The sequence below is a fragment of the Herpailurus yagouaroundi genome, unplaced genomic scaffold (assembly GCF_014898765.1).
Source record: "Herpailurus yagouaroundi ecotype Mexico unplaced genomic scaffold, PumYag 183, whole genome shotgun sequence".
In the NCBI taxonomy this organism is placed as follows: domain Eukaryota; kingdom Metazoa; phylum Chordata; class Mammalia; order Carnivora; family Felidae; genus Herpailurus; species Herpailurus yagouaroundi.
Window position 1 is genome coordinate 13794485 of NW_024412414.1, and position 20717 is coordinate 13815201.

Below are 20717 nucleotides of genomic sequence, written 5' to 3' on the forward strand. Positions count from 1 at the left end.
TGTTAGAACTTAAGTGTGTCTAACACTAAACTTGCTTTTTCCATGGCTGTGTTTTATTATACCTGTGCTTTTTCTATCCCTTTTCCTTTCCTAACTGTATATTCTTGGGATATATGCTTGTAGCCGAATTAATTAGTTAGTAGTTAATCACTGAACAATTACCTCATATTGTTTCTGTCAATTATCTCAGACTGTTTGAATTGCTCAGGCAAGCATTAAAATAATTCCATTATTATGCAAAAACTATATAGAAGGTAAAGAGGTAGGTCCCTTAATTTACACACTCTCTTCCCTTCCTCCATTCCAGGCTGAAGCCTGTAACGTGCCTTACAGATCTAGAACCACCACTTTCTATTTGCCCAGTCTGAGTACAGGGCACCCTTTTGTGGGAAACAGTAATGATGCTCCAACAGGCAGCTGGGAGATGATATTAGCTCTGGCTTCCTGCACACACTACCTAACAGAATGCAGAAACTCAAGTCTCCTAACTGCTTGCTTTCCACGCCATCTGTCAAAATGGCAATTTGCCAAATTACAGGCTGCTCTGGACCTAAGTTCCTCCAAACTGGTTTTTCTATGAGTTCATGCTTTAATAGTGCAAGCATCTCACTTTCTGCAGGCTTCTGCAGGATTCTTCCCTTCCTTTCCCTTCCCTTCCCTTCCCTTCCCTTCCCTTCCCTTCCCTTCCCTTCCCTTCCTTCCCTTCCCTTCCCTTCCTTCCCTTCCTTCCCTTCCTTCCCTTCCCTTCCCTTTCATCCTTCCTGCCTGCCTTCCTTCTGTCCTTTCTTTTTTGCCAGTCCTTGAAAACCAATCTAATCCTTTATACCTATCCCTTGAGAGAACAGAATAAAATGATTATCTACAAGTATCAGGTGAACATGAGACCTAATTTATCTAGTGACATATCTCTCCTATTCCAAGAATATCCAGCTGTATTCTTGTCAATTTTTTTCTTTTTTTTTTTAAATTTAAGGAACATTCACTAACAGCAGTTGGGCAGTGAAAATTTGAGGGAAAACATAATGCTTAATCCCTTTTTTAAAGAAGTTTATTTATTTTGAGAGAAACATGGGAGGAGCAGAGAAGTGGGGGGTGGTGGGGAAAGAGAATCCCATGCAGGCTTCGCACTGCCGGGGCAGAGCTCAACATGGGGCTCGATCTCACCAACCAAGAGATCGTGACCTGAGCTGAAACCAAGCGTCAGATTCTCAACCGAATGAGCCACGCTGGCACCCCTTAATCCCTTTTTATATACAAACATGCACTATCTCATACTCTCAAATTTTGTTCAGGTACTTATCCAGCCAATTTTTGTTAGTATACTTCCTTGCTCTTCCTACATTTTTATAGTGTAGCATCTTGAAGTAGAATCACACCTACCTTAAACTCAAGAATTTACAAGTTACAGAGGCAAGAGAGTGAAGAAACAGTTTGATACCAATAATCAACAGAGGGAAGCGACAATACCCCCCTCTACTTCCAATGAAGCTCCCACAGGGTGAGAGCAAGTGTGAATTGGCACCTGAATGTGCACTTTCCACTCAGTGCCTGCCCTTCTGAATGAGATTCATTGTTGCTTTAACTATTCCAAATTCCTGCCTTATTCACAGAATTTATAGAATCTAAACCCCTCCATATCAGTTTCTTTGTGAAAGTTTTCCTGTTTTAATGAATAGTATCAACATTTTCATTGCGACTAACCATTTACTGAAGTATAGACCTACAGCCACTTCTTCAGATTCAGAAACAATGCCATTCTTTGTGTCGGCCCTCCTCCACCTCCCCCTTAATTGAACAGACCATTCATTGGGTTGAACTGAAATACATTAAATCTAGAGGTAGTTTAGGGTTCTGGAGACAGGATGGAACTCCAGCTCCACTTTATACTGAGCTTGAACAAGTTCAATCAAGCCACTGGGTGTCATTTACCTAACCTGCAAATGGGAATAATGGCCGCCTTGAGACGTGGTGAGCATGAAGTGAGCTTACGCATGCCATTTCAAACACATAAGCAACTGTATATCTTTGCCAGATGGAGAGAGACGTTTACAAAGCTAAGGGGCTGCAAAACCATTAAAATTGGCTCTTTTTCTTCATAAACCAATTTAAAATAACTCATTCAGAATATATATTGAGTTATGAATGAATACAATTTTTAAAATTTCAAATCCCAGTTCACCAACCAGATGCCCAGCTAGAAGAGTCCCTTGACTAAGTATTAAATAAGATAGTCCTGATTTACAAAGGCTTAGGGTGTTTGCTCAACAAATGTAACAATTTCAAGACATGACCAAGTGACATTTTTTGGAGGATTTGGAAACCTGCATTGATTTTTCAGACGAGAAGAAGCTGAGTTAATTATATTCTTAGGTGAAATTCTCTGAAAGTACGTGCTCTGGACCTCTTTGTATGCAAAGGGCAGCAGGGTGAAATAATAGATAAATAAGGCTCCTTGCAACCTGAAAAGCAATCTGAACCCATAGCATAGCAAGAAGGAGTGGGAGAAAATGTGATAGCAGAGACACAAAAACCTGGCACCCATAGTAAGAGACTGGCAAGTAACAACTTCAAGCTCTAAGGATGGCATCCCCCTACTGACGTAGGTAAGGAGAATGTTTTCATTGTCACCTCCATTCACACTATCACAAACTGACAGAGCAATCTAATTATAAATCAATCTCAGTCACAGCCTGAAGTCTGTAGAGTGAAGTGCAAATTACTTCCTCCAGAAAAGTGGTAACAGAATTTTTTTAAAGGAAATCATTTTAAAAATGTGTATATAGGATTAACTGCTTAACTAATGCATTATTCTGTATAGAAAGGGATTGACAAAGTCATGAACGGGGTCAAGTTACTCACAGGCCTTCAGCAAAACACTCAAGCAGCAGGGTGTCCCCTTTGAGGATGGTAACTGAGGACGCACTGCCACTTTCAGTAGGAGGCAACAGCAATCTGGGTTTTCTTTGCTTGATCGAATTTGCTATAATTCAGAAAAGAAAAGTCACATACTTTTTTCCAAATGAAGACAGTTAAAATCCTGTGGTACTAAATCTTTCTTAAAACTTAAAATGTATTTACCTATATGCTCCTATGTATATATACAAAGATGTATTTTTAATATATTGCCATTTAAATAGTCTCCATTCTTACCACGAAGCATGGATGGTCCCTCAGAATCAATAACTTAGTGTAGCACCAAGTTTTAAGAAGGTCATGACTGAAAACACACCTTCAAATTTCACAAGTTCAAGTACAGTTGAAGATAATTCGTTTTTTTTTAAGTTTATTTAAAGACAGAGAGAGAGTGAGTGTGCAAGCATAGTGAGAGAGAGGCAGAGAGAGACACACACACACACGGAATCTGAAGCAGGTTCCAGGCTCTGAGCTGACACAGAGAGCCCAATGTGAGGCTTGAACTCACAAATGGTGAGATGACTCACAAATAACCTGAGCTGAAGTCTACCTCTTAACCCAATGAGCCCTCCAGATGCCCCAAGACAATTAGTTTCTTGAGTCCTTAAAAGTTAACAGGTAGCCTATGATTTTATATTCCACACTTTAATCAGACCTTGCCATGTCTAATGGCTGTGTATGAATTTGAATTTCATTTAGTATGCCTAAGTATTTTATAAGATGCTTGCTACAATATAGCTTCCCCAGCCTTGCTCCCAGAAATTCTGATTCAGGAAGCGTATGGTGGACACCATGCATCTATGAAGTGGGCAAGTTCTTTAAGGTGACTCTATTTACAATCTCAGCCCCTCAAAGAAACATAGTGCTTCAGGGAATGATAAGCAAACATTTTCAGTAACTACATATTGTAATGTTCCCTTTGTTACATGCTCAAGAATGCTTTTCAAATACAATGAAAAACGAGGGCTTTCATTTTCAATGTAAGTTTTAACATCATTTCCAAATGTTCTCACAAATTGTTTTTTGTCCATCCAATGTCAATGTGATTTGACACGATGTGGAAGGTGCAAACAGCTGACATTCAGCGTAGAGAAATGAAAAGCCCTGATAGCAGTGTGCACATGCTATAGCTTCCTTACAAGTATGTGTTTATCAAAAAATAATTGTTGAACACACAGTATGTGCTATTATTTTTAATAAGGGGTGTACAGACTCAAGGAACATGTCTGGGTTATTGACCTCAATAATGCAGTTGGGGAAGTATATTTAATCAATCCACCTTCAAACTGAGAAGGCACCGAGAAGAGTCCTTTTCCAGCCCTTCTGATGTTGCCAGTGTATCAGAAATCTAGATGAAGCCACTGGCTCCCATGACATGAAGAACATTTGTTGCATTCACATAAATGAACTGTGGAAAACTAGTTATATAATTCAGGTTCACTCAGGCATCTTCCATACAACACTAGTTCTAGTACCTGTCCTGTGGGGGAAAATTGTAATATTTCACAGACAAATGAGTTATGAAAATGCAGTAAACTGTATTCTTAGAGTTACAGCCCAATGTTAAAGTACTCTGAGAAGTCTTACAAGAAACATAACCATTTAACTTTCTTAAACCTAGTGTTTTCTCTACTGTTTCTTTCTTCTACGTACATGTAACAACTATCAACCAAAATGTCACTCAAAAAGGACAGAAGTCTTAGGAGACCCAAATATACATGTTGGGGGCACCTGGGTGGCTCAGTCCGTTAAGTGCCCCACTTCAGCTCAGATCATGATCTCACAGTTTGTGAGTTTGAGCCCTGCATTGGGCTCTCTGCTGACAGTATGGAGACTGCTTTGGATCCTCTGTCCCCCTCTCTCTCTGCCCCTCCACTGTTCATGCCTTCTCTCTCAAAAATAAACATTTAAAAAATATATATACATACTGGGGCACCTGCGTGGCAAGTTGTGTGAGTGTTCAACTTTTGATTTTGGCTCAGGTCATGATCCCAGGTTGTGGGATTGAGCCCTGTGTTGAGATTCTCTTTCTTTCTCCCTCAGCCCCTCCCCGCCAACTCTCTCTTTCTCTCTCTCTCTCTCTCTCTCAAAAAAAATACATATATGTGTGGGAGGGTATGTGTATTTGTCTATGTGAATTATATCATATATAAATATAGATACTTTTGCATAGTGAGGAATTTATAAATATCACTCTTTTGCATATAGTTAAGGATGGGGGGGTAATAGAAACCTCTATGCGAAGGGGTTTCCTTTATAGAAATATCAGTATTTTAATATACTCATGAACATAGTAACAGAAAAATTTAAGCTTTGAGATGACAATGAGTTACAAAAGGTAAAAATAAATGCCAACCCTCTTCACGTGATCAACTTACCCTTGGAACCAATTTCTGTGGATGAACTTGAGTCATTAGCATGCCTTACTGAAATAAAAAAAAATTAAAGAAAAAACTCACAAACATAATGGTAGATGCTAGTATCAATAATGAATGGAAAGTCACAGTTTTGTCTAAGAAAAATTACAAAATGAGATATAACCATGCTTCACTAGAACATCATCTTAGGGGATATCTTTGAAAACAAAAATATATAATGAGCTTAATCTTGAACTACCACAGATGAGTCCAAGGTCGAGAGGACACAGATTACAGCTCTATTACAGAGAACTGAGGCTGCCAAAAGCGATGCTATAGTGAAGACCTGGCAAAGTGTATCTACACATAACAATGAAAAAAAAACCATGAACCAAATTAGACAATGAAATGGTAATGCCAACTTTCGACTCTTCCCAGAGCCAATTATTCAGTCAGTGAACTGTCGGGGATTATCTCTGCCCTTTGAATCTTATGGTTCTTTCTCCCACTAATGACTTTTTCCCATTTGGGAACCCAGACTGGCATCTGCAGAATCAAGCAGGGAAGAGAAGCAATTCAAATAACTTTGCCAATTTGAGAAGAACAACAAAGCTTGATGTGATAAAAAAAAAATTGTAATATTCAATCTTTTCATTTTCAACTCCTATTTTCTTCGACATTTTCAGCCTTCTAGTTACTCAAGATCATGATGCATCAAAGCCTGAGACTTGCTTCAGAAACTTAGAATGTCATCGTATATTGCACCCACTGCAAATGACCAGATCCTGCAGACGTCAAATGAAATATACTTGTACTGTGAATTGAGATTTGATTTTCTGGCTCTGAGAGACAGAGCTACTGTAGGTCTGCAGCTGCAGATGTCTCTTTCATCTGGATGAAGTCTCTAGAGTTGAACTAAACAATGGCGGAAAATATCCACCCAGCTTTAACTGGCTTCAGCCAGAATGAAATTGCAGGCGCATTTGTATTCAGCATTCACGACGGAACGATAAATTATTTGGACTTACAACTGTTAACTGTTAGTTTCATCGGCATTTTCTGCACAATAGTCCTCAATCTTGGGAATGCAGCAAAGCAACAGTAATCATTTCGACTGTCTTTTTCTTCCACATTTGCAAAGTACAGATCTCCCTTTTGACTCATGTATACTCTTTCATCTTGTTCAATGTGTTCTAACTCTGGAAGGAAACATTTTGTCATTAATAGGAGCAACCGTCCTTTATTGTGCTTCATCCCCCTTCTTTATTTTCCTTTCTTTCATATTATTTCATTTCATTTCATTGTTCATGCTTGCTCTTCCTATTCCTCACAAGTCTGGTCTTAAAATAAGAGCAGTGAGTGAGAAGTAAAAAGTAAAAACAAAAATAAAAAACAGCAACAAATCCCCTGGGAACATACTCTCCACCATTAACCAAAGAAACCCACTGGTGGACAACCATTCTGTACCTTCTACCTCTCCTTACCACCTAGGCTGCTACTTCTATACTGGTGTATCTGAAAACTGGTCCAAATGGTTCAATCAAACAGATCTCCCCAACAGTCGTGTGCAAGACATTAATCTGTCTTTCCTGGATGCAGCTTGGAAAGTTCTAGAGTGATTGGAGTCTGGAATGTTTGCCTGCAGCCAAAAATAGTTTGTCTCGCTTTCTTCCAAGTACTGTACAAATATTATCATTTTTCTCTCTGCATTACAATGTGAAAACATTTAGGGCGCATTGTGAAGGCACATGCCGGAAGAACTATACAAGAAGCTGGAGTTTCAACTTGAGAGTGAATACAATTTTTTTGGCAAATGAAACACAAAGGTTCATGCTAATTTCTCTGTGGGTCACTCTATGTAGCAGGTAGAACATTATTAAATAGAAATATAAGGCTAGCAACACAGACCTAAGCCATCCTCAACTTTGACATGGACTATATTCCAAAGGTAAGTAAGTTGTTTGGAATGCAGATAGCATTTTCTTCATAGACATACATTACCATATCAACAGCCTCTACTCTTTCAGATATGATAAAATCAAGAGATATAGTTAAGGGTTTTCTAGTGTTTTCATGTATACACTTAATATAATATTTAAAACTTGAAACACACTCTACAGATGGATATAATTTTTTAAAAAACTATTTCATTCCACAATGATAATGTGCTTTTTCTTTTTTTCCACGTTGATAATCTTACATTGTTTTTAAATCTTTGTTCCGCTATAATATCTGACACGATGCATGAAATTAAAAGGTTTCCTATGTATGGAACAGAATGTTACTTACCAATATTCATCCAGTAAATGTGTAAAGGTGGAAGGCCTTTGGGAGGGTTGCATGGGAGGACGATTGGATCTCCCTCCTCCACTTCAAGAGGGTCAATTTTTTCTTTTGGGAATTTTGGAACATCTAGTATACAAAATTATTTAAGACAGTATTTTAAAATTAACTTTTAATGTCACAAGCAATAATATATTAACACCTTCTTTTTAAAAAATAGAGCATGCTTAACAAATTCAGTGCCCCAAATCTTGGTTCTTGTATCTCCCCTGCAGAAGAAAACACTGTTAAGAATCTGGGGTGCGTCCGTATAAAACTTTAAAAATGCTTCTACATTTTGCAAGTGAAGACGACAAATATTTTTGCTCTGTGACATCAACTAGCAACAATATGTTGTGCGTATTTCTCTGCATAGAACTACAAGTTCTGAGTCACAGGATTCACTGAGTTTAGTATCTGATAGATAACTTTTTTTATTCAAACACTGTGATTTATTTTCTAGGCAGATACATATTTTCTGCCTTGGCTTTACTGTGAAGTCCTTGATTTAATGGGCGAATACTCCATTCAAAGCATAACCAAACTAAATTAAAAATTCAAAGCCCACGTGGGGCAAATAGTATGAATACAAAAAGCCAAACATGACCATTTTAAGTTGCTAAGAGAGTCTTCCACATTGGAATCACTCCCAGAAATGAAATTTTAAATGAAATGGAATTGATGTAGGAAAGGAGAGTTGGCAATATTTTAACATTTTTCCCCCATTCAGGAGGCAGTTTCCTAAGAGGGCAATACAATTACAATGGAAATCTAAGTCACAACTAAGCAGAATGTGAAACCCAGCACCACTGTGTGATTATTTTTATGAAATTATTTATAAAATCATTTTAAGAACACTCAAAATGTATTATGCCTGAACACTACATTAACACCATATGATTTTATTAGGGGGTTTTGAATGATGTAATTAATAAGGCTTTTATGGAAGAAAAGGACCTTATGAAGGTATGTATAACACTGCTGGCTTGATGGAATTTGTTAGGGGGTATCCCATCTCTATATTTCATTTTCAAATGGTGGTTCACAAAAGACAATCATTACTCTTGGAAGTCTAGAGATACACTCATGTATTGTAAAGTTTCTTCTGGAGGAGCTGTGTACATTTTCTATGTATTTATTCCCTTGTCCCTCAACTCCAACCCCAATTCCTTACTGGTTGAAGGAATTTGCTGACATTTCTCTTATCGATGCACCAGCTGGTTACACTGAATTGCTTTTTGTCTAAATTCAAGGACCCTTCAAGGCCTAGCACTGCAGGGGCAGTGCATTATATACAGTGCCTTTGCTAGTTTGGAAGGCAGGTTTCAGTCATGTGACCATCCTCAGTCAATTCCTCTTGGTCAACCCATTGTGGCAGATTTCTCGTAGTGAGGCTGGAAACATATTTGAAACAGCAACTATCGTGGCATCATGCTTTTGCTCTAGCTAGCATGAAATTTCCACCAAGAGACAGGAAAGTATGTCTAGGGCCATCACTATGGTAAGGTCTTGTAGGTAAAATCTCAATGCCACCTATTTGGTAATGCCTTACTTAGCTTTAAAGGAGAGCAAATACTATACAAGTCATTTTGTAGAAAGTATACACCTTATGCAAATAATATGTAGCAATTTACAAAACTATTAGGTGATCAAAGCTCCAAGTTCAAATCACTTATTTAGTGTAACTTGCTGTAAAAGCCCCTTGTTCATTGGTATTGAAGTTAACAGGGCCTTTAGATAGTTACTGAATCTATTTATACTCAGAGAGAAGGGGCAACAGAGGAAGGGGAACATAGATTAGAAAATGGAAAGTGCCTGTAATCCTGTTTTATAACAAGCAAACTTTACAATGCCTTACAGGAATACACAGTTCCCTCGGTGATAGCCATTGTAAAGTAGCTAATTAATAAGATATATAAAGCCCTAATTAGAGAGCTGCCCCCTCAGAGTATTCAGAAAAATCTAATGATTCAAACAGATAGTACTGCCAGTGAAGTACTATCATCCATGCATTAATTAAATCTAGATTATAAAATTCTAATTCCAAAGATGTACATATGTAATTCAACTGGCTTCCAAGGCATCAATAATAAAAATAAAATAAAATTTATAAGCCTATCAAAACCTTTATCACATACCATAAATCTTTGGAAAAGCTTTTGATCAAAGATGAAATTATTATCAGGAAAAAGTGAAGAACATTTATATATTTAATAATTTAAGGTCTGAGAATAGATATTGTAAGAGACATTAATTTGTCAGTATTTTTTTTATGGTCCTCTTCTTTGACTTTGCCACTATTTAGTAAGTCTGGTTCCATGCTAGAAAGTGAACATTTTAATGGCCACAAATAAATGTGGAATTTAATTACTGTAACTCAACAGCAGGCATGAAGCTTATCTTAATTCAAATAAAGAAACAACTCCATTTAAAAATAACTTCAACCAATGGCTTTTGCTAACTGTGTTTCTCTGGTGATAAACATTAGCATTGTTGAGTTTGGACAGATGCAACACTTTTAAAAGTGAATTGCAAATAATTATTTTTCTTTTGTGGAAGGCAACTACATTGCTTTAACTCGCCAACATATTTTAAATGAGTGCTCCATAAACAGCAAAAACACAATCACTTAATTATGTTTCAGTAACACTGGACTTGACCATGGAGTAGCCTCTCTGCAAAAGGAAGCAGAATGTACTTGTACATCGGTATGTACCTAAGCAGAAGTTCAAGAATGTTTGGAAATCCCATAATAACCTAAGTCTACATGAAGTCGATTTCCTTTATATATAATGTCCCTATCAGTCTATCTGCATTAAGAAATCAAGCATTTGACAGCACCCATCTTTTTTATTACTCTCCAATAAGCCTGCACAGTTACAATTCAGTGTCACAGTCCAATTTCTAGTAACAACTCCAATGGCATACATTCCCCAAAACCCAGTCAGAATCTAGCATGAAAACACTTTTCTAGAAACTAGTTAACTGGACAGCAAGCAGTCTTCTTACTGGAACTATCAATATAAAGCAAACCAGCAAATACAAAATTTCTAAGACCTCTACAAGTTGAGATGCTGACCACAAGTTTTGAAACTCATCATTTCAATTCTTTCAACCAAACACACTGAAAAAAATAACATCTTTGTACTTGAAATGCAGATGCCTTCTAAAAAATGTTTTGTATTTAGAGAAGAGTGCAAGCTGGGTTCTGGACCAAGTAGTGAAACTAATTGGCTTTGCCACTTCAGACCAGTATTTTTACCCTTTCGTGCCCCCATTTACTTTTCTCTGGGATCCTAGAGTCCTGTGAATTCATCTCCCTAGGTTCCTTGAAAGACTCACTAGGTTAGAAGTTTCTTAAGGGAAGGATATTGTAAAATCTAAGCTGTAGAGTCTTACCATGCCAACATGCTTAATAGTAAAGAGTAGTAATGAAACAGCATCAACATAATTTAAGTTAATACAAATCATAGTAACTAAACCACTTAAAAGAAAGCCATTAAGGTGACTTAACCACTGTCAAGTTATGTAACTCTGCAGATAATCTGTCTCTGGCACACAAGTAATCTCATCAAGTCTTCTTACACTCTTTATCTCTCTGAGTCTGATACTCTACTGCCAAGCTATTTCCAACAAAAAAGTGCAACACTTTTCAGCTCATGCAGAAGATGTGTTACCTAAATGATCAAAGCACAGACAACACTGTATAGCATTGTGGTTAAACACATGAACTCTGGAGCCAGCTGCTTGGGGCTGAATCCTGGCTTCATCACTTACTTAGTGATCAGAACCTGTTACTTAATGTGCCTCAGTTTCCTCATCCAAATTCACTGATTTGTGTCAAAGTTTAAATAAACCATTTCATATAAATCAGTTAACATGGGGCACTTAAAAATTATTCAACATATGTTGGCTAATAATCAAGTATTTTCACTTTGCCTAGTTCACCCGACCATACTGTAGAGAGAGGAGATGGGCAAAGGGACATACAGCTTTCTTCTGCTGTGCCTTCTGATGTCCTCTGTAGCCTACATTGTAATGACTTCCGTAATTCTATGCAAATATTTGGAATTAGCTTTTACAGAGGAGGTAGGGAGGAAGCCAGAGGAAAGAAATAGTAAGTTTGTCATGTAGAACCTATGATTTAATGATACTCCTCCCCATTACTGGGCAAACGTTCCTATGCCATAAAATTTTATCTATTCTTTTAATGTTTATTTACTTATTCATTTTGAGAGAGAGAGAGACAGAAAGGGTGGGAAGGGTAGAGCAGAGATGGAGGGAGAGAATCCCAAGCAGGCTCTCTGCTATCACCACCGTGAGATCATGCATGACCTGAGCTGAAATCAAGAGTCGGATGCTTAACCAACTGAGCCACCTAGGTGCCCCAATAGAACTTTATTTTGACTTCTCTCTTTGTTTACAGGACTGGATTGGTGAGCTTTTGAGTGCCTTACATTTCCATTCAGTGGGTTTAGCAAACTGCTACAGTCTGACATCATTATGATGAATGCATGACACTGAGCTCACATGCTATATCATCCCTAATTCTAGTTTCCATATGCAAAGAAATTTAATTGATTCCCATTTCCTGGAGGGTACCCCATTAATCCATTTAGGACTACAGAGAATTAACATTGCCTTTCAGTCTATGAGCTCGTAATGAATTCATGCTAAGGAAGGACACCCAATCCAGCCCATGTCATTCCAGTCATTCGCACAACATGACGGATGAGAGGAAAATCCTTGGTCTTAATTAAACCTGTAAAACTCCAAGTTGCACTCTCAACAAATTGATCTTCTTTAGTTGGTTTGCATATATCAGTAAAAGAAATTAGCATATGCTACCAGATCCTGCTTTTGCTATTCTACTCCCCCCAAATCTGAGCAATAAATAGCCACAGTATGTCTTAAGGGAATTTTCTTGAGGAATCTAAGGAAGCTATACAAATGTAGAACCTAGCAGACCAGAAATTCTAATTGGTTTCCATTAAAACAGTATATAAAGGATTGCATTCCTAAGCCTGCCATTTCGTATATTACTTTAATAGTGTATGGAAATTGCTCTAGTATTTTTATTCATTCTTTTATTCTTCGGCCTATGAATCGATAAATCAGTCACTGATAATATGCATTCAAGCAGCATCTGGAGGCATACAACAAAAGAAGAATAGCATAGCATGACATCTTTACCATTTTTAAACATCCCAATTAGTATACGCACAACTAAAAGACTCTTCCAAGCAGTACATAACTAAATGCTTTAAAAACTCCAGAGAATTTTCACGTGGATTTCCTTAAGAGAACTATCTGTAATAACCAAAAATTGGAAACAATCCGAAGGGACATCAACTGGCAAATGGATAAACAAAGAGTGGTACATCCATACAGTGTAGTATTACTCAGCCATAAGAAGGAGCAAACTACTGATAAATGCTACAATGTGAGTAAGCTGTAAAATACACTAGGTGGAAGGAGCTAGATGGGAAAATAATGTATGGAATGATTCTGTTTATATGAAATGTTCAGGAAAGAAATTTACTGAAGCAGAAAGCTGATTAGTGACTGCCTAGGGCTAGGGGTGGGAAGAGAGAGTAGTACCTACAAATGGGCATAAGGAATCTCTGGGGGATGATAAAAATGTCCTAATACTAGATTATGATGATGGTTGTACTAAAAATGTGTTTTAAAAACTCAATGATTTTGCACGTAACACCAATAAAATTTATGATATGTAAATGATGCCTCAAAAAGTTGTTTTAAAAAATCAGAAAGAAAAATTGCTATAGGCTGAGACAGAGTAGGAATGGTAAGTGGAGGAAGCTGATCTGTGCTGTGAAGGATGGGCAGTACTGAATAGCCCAAAGAGAATTGTTTGTATCGTCATATCAACCACTGGCGGTTGTCAAAATAAAGGCTAGAAAGACCCTTATCTTCTTCTCAGAACCACTCACTACATACACAGGATAGAAGTTTCTTGAGGACAGCCTCTGTTTTGTTCACTGCTATCTCTCAAATTACTAGAAAAGTGGCTGGCACGTGAGGGGAGTTTAATAAAGACATGTTGAATAATTCACGGACTAACTCTCCACGCCATATTGCGGGAAATCCATTTAGTGAAGTGATTTTTCCTATGTTTGAAAACAGTACATTGTGTTTGTTTGGTTGGTTTTTCTTTTACTCTTTCATTCCCTAGCAAACTCAACTGCAGTGTTATTAAAAGCAGAAAGCCGAACAGCCTGTAAAAGGTTTCTGTTTGTAAGAAGTAATAATGGGATTTCCAGTTATTGTCCTCGTGTAGAAACTTAGGGGGCTAAAAAGCCTTTAAGGTTAGTCTAAAGAAAACTTTAAGACATTAGAGATGACACTCTAAAATCCGAATCACAAAGTTTCTATCAATAAAAAAAGAATTGATTCTCTACATCTTAAGAAAATAATCAATTGATAACATTGTAGGAAACTTTAAATGGTCTCTGGCTTCTAAACCCCAAAGGATTGGGATAGCGGTCTTCTTCAAAACAGAAATGATTGCAGAAAGCTGTTAGACGATGAAGTAATTTCAGGAGAGACTGGAAATGATGCATAAGAAACCTAATTTATTTTGCTTTTTTCTATAGCAGCAGAAAAACATAGCAATTACCCACTACATAGCTCACATCCAAATCTCATCTCTTCACTGCAATGCTAGCCGATTCTGGCCAGAATTACCCTCACAATGTTCATGACTTCACTTGGTCTGCTTAGATAATGAGAAAAAAATATTTTTTAAAACCCTTTAATTGCAGAATCTCATATTAACATGTGCCATTTCCTTCTCTGCAATAGGTCTAGCTTTTTCCTTTGTGTCTCCATAGCAACCATCAGAGTTCAGGTTGGGGATCATGCTGATGCTTTGCCTTCTACAACAGATTTTTAATATCCCTCTCACACATATCTTATTTCACCTATTTTAGTTAATTAGATACATAGATTATATGGTTATAGTTAGACTACAATATCTGGTTTTATAATATAAACTATAACATGACTATAGTTACACACTTATAGATAATTACATCTGTCTGGTTTTATGATCACAACCACAAATTTCATGGTAATAACTTTCTGATCCAGAATTCATGAACATCTACTAGTGAATGTCATTTCAAACCTAAACTCCTGAGGCCAGTTTTCAAGTTTACATGCCTCTACTTTTGCCATCACTATGCTATAACACCTTACTTAATATCCCAGTATATCTAATGCAGACAAGTAAATATGGTACTTATAAATTTTGCATATGCAAAAAAGCCATTTGCAAAGAATAAAAAGAAACAAACAAAAACAGCCAACACTCTTATCCACCACCCCACTGTACAAAACTCACAGTGTCACCATGACCTTCCTGTCTGGTACAGAATCCATCCCTTGCCCCTTCCATTAGAGGAAACTACTATCCTTGTGTTTTCTTCTTTTTTTTTTTTAATCTTCTTGCAATTTTTCTTTTTTAATTTCATTATTTGTTTTTGAGAGAAAAAGAGTGCAGGAATGAGGGAGGGACATAGAGAGAGAGGGACAGAGAGAATCCCAAGCAGGCTCTGTACTTTCAGCATGGAGTCCAATGCAGGGCTCAAACTCCTCAACTGTGAAACCGTGACCTAAGCTGAAATCAGACATTTAACCAACTGAGCCACCCAGGGGCCCCCGAAATTGTGTTTTCATCATTGTTTGTTTTTCATTATAATTTACCACATACAAGTATCCTCCTAAACAATAATTTATCTTCCCATATTTTGCACTTCTGTTAATAAAATCATAGTGTATGTATCATTCTGAGGATTACTTTGATTATTCAACATATTCCCAAGATTCATCAATTTTCACTGCTGAGTAACTATACCACCATAGGTTTACTCATCCTATCATGGATACACTCATGTTTTTTTCCAATATATTTTTAATACAAGCAATGGAATCACAAATATGCCCAATTGACACGGATGAGTGCCGCACGCATGAGGAAGGAAATGGAAGAGCCAGGTTACAGGTGAGACCATCTTCCATTTAGGAGAGACTGACAAATATTTTCCACAGAGCAGGAAAGTCCACTTGCAATGGTAGTAGATTATGGGAGCTGCACATTCCCAACTAAAATTATGACTCTCAGACTTTGTAATATTTCCCAACTTTGTGGGAGCAAATGCTTTTATTATGTGGGTTACAGTACATCTATTTCTGACTACTAATGGTGATGAGCCCATTCTCATATTTTCATTTGAAAAAGGTATATTTTTTCTATTTATCTATATCTTTTAAAATATTTTTCAACTATAAAGGTTTCACATCTCTTTGTTGGATTTATTTTCTGCTTCTACGTTATTTTATCCCATCAATTTTTTTTTTAGTTTATTCTGTTGCCTTAAGTTAATTCATGCATTTCCATCTTAAAACTATGTTACCTAAAAAGCTTAAATCCCTGGGGGACTCAGTAGGCTAAGCATCTGACTTTGGCTCAGGTCATGATCTCATTGTTCATGGGTCAGAGCCTGGAGCCTGCTTCAGATTCTGTGTCTCCCTCTCTTTCTCGGCCCCTCCCCCACTTGTGTTTTTTCCTCTCTCTCTCTCTCTCTTTCAAAATATACAAACATTAAAAAATAAAAATAAAAAAGCTTAATCATTAATTTTCACCTCTTCTTTTCTAATGTATGTTTCTAAGATGAAATGTATCTGTCTAAATAACGCTTTGGCTGCCTCATGCGTGTTTTCCTATGTAGAATTGCTACCACTGTCACTTCAAAATATGTTCTATTTTCTTTTGCCATTTCTTATTTGACTTATGAGTTTCTTAGACATCTGTTTATTGATTTTCAAAGATATAAGGCTTCTCTAATTTTGTTGGTATTATTGACTTCTAACTCAATTGCATTTGGGTCATATTTATTTCATAGCTAATATGTCATCAAATATTGAAAAAAATGCATTCTGCAGTTTTAGGTGCAATGTTCTATACATGTTCATTAGTTGGAGCTTATAATTGGCTTCTTTAAATCTTCTATATACTTACTGGTGTTTTGTCTGCTTGAGCTACCAAAAAATGAAACATATTTTAGTATCTCTCATTATTATGATAGATTTGTCCATTTCCACTTGTACTTCTATTTTTGCTTCATATATTTTAATATTATATATGTCTATGGGATTAATCTTCAGGAAGGCTTTTAAAAATAAATTCTAGGGGCACCTGGGTGGCTCATTTGATTAAGTGTCTGCCTTCGGCTCAGGCCATGATCTCAAGCCTCACGTCGGGCTCTGGGCTGACAGCTCAGAGCCTGGAGCCTGCTTCAGGTTCTGTGTCTCCCTCTCTCTCTGCCCTTCCCCTGCCCATGCTCTGTCTCTCTCACTCTCAAAAATTAATAAACATTTTTAAAAAATAAAAATGAATTCTATTTTGACTAATATTAATTCAGACATTCCCATTTTGTTTTGAATAGCATTTATCTGGAACATCATTTCCATCTTGTAGTTTCAATAACTCTGTACCCTCATGATTTAGATGTGCTACAAGGTAAACAATCCATACCTTTCTTTAAAGAAAAAAACTTGAAGCATTTAGTGTATTTACTCTCATCTTCAATTAGTAATATATTTGGATTTATTTGTACAGTTTTTTCTTTCCTTTTCTCACATTTCTTATCTTTTTCTCCTTCAAACAACAGGGTCTGTTAACCATTCATATTTTACTCTATATTTTTAATGTAATTACTTTATAAATCTTAAGATGCATACTTTACTTGTAAGACTCTAAATTCTTATCTAGAATAATATAAGGACTTTAGAATCATTTAAATCTAGTCCCCTGTCCAATTTTTTAGGATACGTCTTTTCATAATTTGTTTTTCTGAGGTTTGTGTACATTCTCACTGGCTTCCAGCATAAAGTGTCAATATCCTGGAAAGGCAATGACTCTGAATCTCTTTAGTGTCTATAAGTCTGCAAAAAGAAATTGCCAAATAGAAGCTGACAACAGTTTTTACATAAGAATGGACTCTGCAAAGATTTTAGTTAGAATCAGGTAATGTGGGATACCTTAAGAGCAGGGAAAATAAGTGACCAAGTGTGGAAGTTGGTCATCAGAGATCCCATGCTGTAGAGGCAAAATATGGTATAAAGGAGTCACTTAATCTTCGTAGCAGTTATTGATAAAACACACCCTGTTTATCAAACTACTGTAAAGTAGTTTACAGTTTTCCATTGATTATTATTTACAGAAAACATTGTTAATATATACCAATTACTGGCTATCCTCTCCCAATGGGCACTCATATTGCTGGAGTAAAGTAGGGCTATGAGATTGGCTTTGCCCACCTGACAAACTATGAGAAGTTGCCTGTATAGTTTCTTGTTGGAAGCAATCATTGCCTGGTCTCTGCCCCAGATTCTTTGACCAAGGTGGTGTAAATTTCACATGGTACACTTGCAGAATGACGCTATTTCCAGTGGCTGGGACCTCCAAAAGGCTGCATGGAGAACACCTAGCCTAAAAAGCTGCCAGACCCACAGCCAACCACATAATCAGGGAATTAATACGTGGGCCTGGAGAATACTTGTTGCAGCAACGAAATTTAGCCACATCTAACCAATGCATTTAGCTTGATTCTCATCTTATAAGGCAACGCAGACTCTTATTTTTTCCCATGTTAGATATAAGAGTATTGAAACACAGCAAAATTATGTTGCTTTCAAAGATCATATTTAAAGTATCAAGATCTAGAAGATAACTTCCCTTATAATGAAACATAGGGCATATTTAAGCTGGTAATTAATTTATGAATGTGTTATTCTCTTCAACATTTCACTAAAATATTTGTAATATGGAATATCCATTGTAACACTTACTTGGTACTATAAATTCTATTTCTTCTGACATAGCAACCCCCAGTTTATTAGAAGCAAAGCAGCGGTATTTCCCTTGAAAATGAGATATGTGCCCCTCATTTGGGATCTTAAATGTTCCTGAGTTGTTAGACACAATTATCCGAGAGTCAGAGAGATCAAAGGTCTTGTCGTCCTTAGTCCACATAAATCTGTAAGATAAAAGAAAAGTAAATAATCCTGAAAAATGAAAGTGTATTTCTTAATTTTAAAGTAGTCATAATGAAAAGCACAACAATGACAAAACCAAGGCAATTTATGGTTTAAGAAAAAAAGATTTTTAATTGGCTATATAATAGAATACAAAAAAAAAAAAAAAAGCCTTAGAAGAGTCTGAGAAATCTCACAAGCTGCTGTAGACTGAATGTTTATGTCTCCCCCAAATTCATATATTCAAGCCCAATCCCTTATTGTAAGCGTATTTGGAGGTAGGGTATCTGGGAGGTGCTTAGATCATGAGGATAGAGTTCTCATGAATGGGATTAGCAGCCTTATAAAGGAGACTCCAGAAAGCATTTCTGCTGTCTTAAGTCATGTGAGGTAACAGCAAGAAAATAGTTGTATATGAACCAGAAAGCAGGTCCTCATCAGACACCAAATCAGCCAAGGCCTTGATCTTGGTCTGCCCGGCCTCCAGAAGTGTGTAACAAATATGTGCTTGTTGTTCAAGCTACCCAGTCTGTAGCATATTTGTTATAGCAAGGTGAACTAAGACCAAGACACAAAAGAGCTGTGACAGCTGAGAGAACAGAAATTGAAAATAGGCTTTGTTCTGTTCTTTTTGAAGCTATTTTAGCTTTTCCAACTGGAAAGGTATTTTACTAGTATTTCAAAGACTACTCCATACAAACATATAATGTGTCATCATGTGTGTATGTGAAAAGCTCACTCAAAATTAAACAAACAAGTACTATTAAATGTGGTATTTCCTAACATTACTTTTAGACATATTAGTAACATATTTGAGACCACAATGAATATATAATTTTGGAAAAATTAGGTTTTCTAATTATTACAATGCTACTAAAGACAGTTTCTATGACTACATTATCTTCTGTCATATGATTACTGTATAAGTTACTCAATGATTTGAATTTTCTCCCTTTTATAAACAAATTGTGCACACAACCTTAACATATTTATTTTTTGGTTCTTATCTAATATTTCATTAGGACAATCTCTTCAAAGACTGATAGACAAATAGCATAAGAAAATTTTTACAGTTGTTGATAAATGTTACAGAATTGTATTCCAGAAAAAAACCTACAGTTAAGTTCTCACCATAATATGTGACCACCATGTCATTTGTATGGATGAGGCTCTAAAAAGCCTTTTTTAAAACAACCTTATCAATCTAATAATGACTTCCCAACTTGATTTTAGTTAGCATTTCATATATGAATTACCCATGCAAACTGGGTAATGTTTTAGGACACCATATTATTACACTAGCCTAGCTGATTATTCTCTCAACAGGATTAACAAACCTTCATGGCACACATATTTTTGTTGGGAGTACGCCTGCCCCCCACTCCACTCCTTTTACTCCTTTTTCTCTCTCTGTTTTATGTTTTATTGGCTTTACTTACAAAGAACACAGAGACTCTATTCTTTTAAATTCCAGTACGTTGACTGGGATTACTTTACATATACAGAATTAAACACTTCCACTTGGCAATATGCTACATCTTTTCATTCTTTGAAATCTTCTTTCCCGATCCTAGGCAGAATTTTGTAGTCACCACCCCCAATTTAAATCCTGCATAGGTCTTATTACATAGTATTTGATATTGTTTTTGTTGATGTTGCTACCACTAATTGTTAAGATTGCTAGATTTTTTCCTTTTGGTAGTGTGATGAGATATTTTTTCCTTCTTGTTTCCTATTTATTTTCTAACTGCCTTGCATGGACATCTAATTAAGGTTTTTTAAAAAGTATTATTGGCCACTTATTGTATCCCCTTTGTATTTATAAAAGCTTGTTTTTTGTCCAGGGAATGAATATTCTTGGGTTTTCAGATAAAATAACAAATTACATAATAATAACAACAATAATAATAAATATTAATAATCATATTTTCTCATATGTATAGATTTTATTTTATTTTCTTACATAATTATATTGGACTTGGATCTAGGAAAATAAGAAATAATGTTACTAGCAGATTCTATTCTGATTTCTGAATTTATTATAAGTGCTAGTAGTATTTCATA

The 20717-nt window shown here is 36.4% G+C and overlaps 1 protein-coding gene across 11 annotated transcripts in view; it reads right to left on the reverse strand.

Moving 5' to 3' along the window:
• The window catches only part of CHL1 (cell adhesion molecule L1 like), a 200188-nt gene that overhangs the window by 51630 nt on the left and 127841 nt on the right, over window positions 1–20717 (reverse strand). For 10 of the 11 annotated variants that reach the window (XM_040492148.1, XM_040492139.1, XM_040492146.1 and 7 more), the window contains 5 exons: window positions 18468–18655; window positions 7560–7682; window positions 6299–6469; window positions 5292–5339; window positions 2860–2980 (listed from right to left, as the gene is read on the reverse strand). In XM_040492148.1, the coding sequence (XP_040348082.1) occupies window positions 2860–2980; window positions 5292–5339; window positions 6299–6469; window positions 7560–7682; window positions 18468–18655 (651 nt within the window). The remainder of the gene's footprint in view (window positions 1–2859; window positions 2981–5291; window positions 5340–6298; window positions 6470–7559; window positions 7683–18467; window positions 18656–20717) is intronic. The other variant, XM_040492149.1, reaches the window with a different exon arrangement.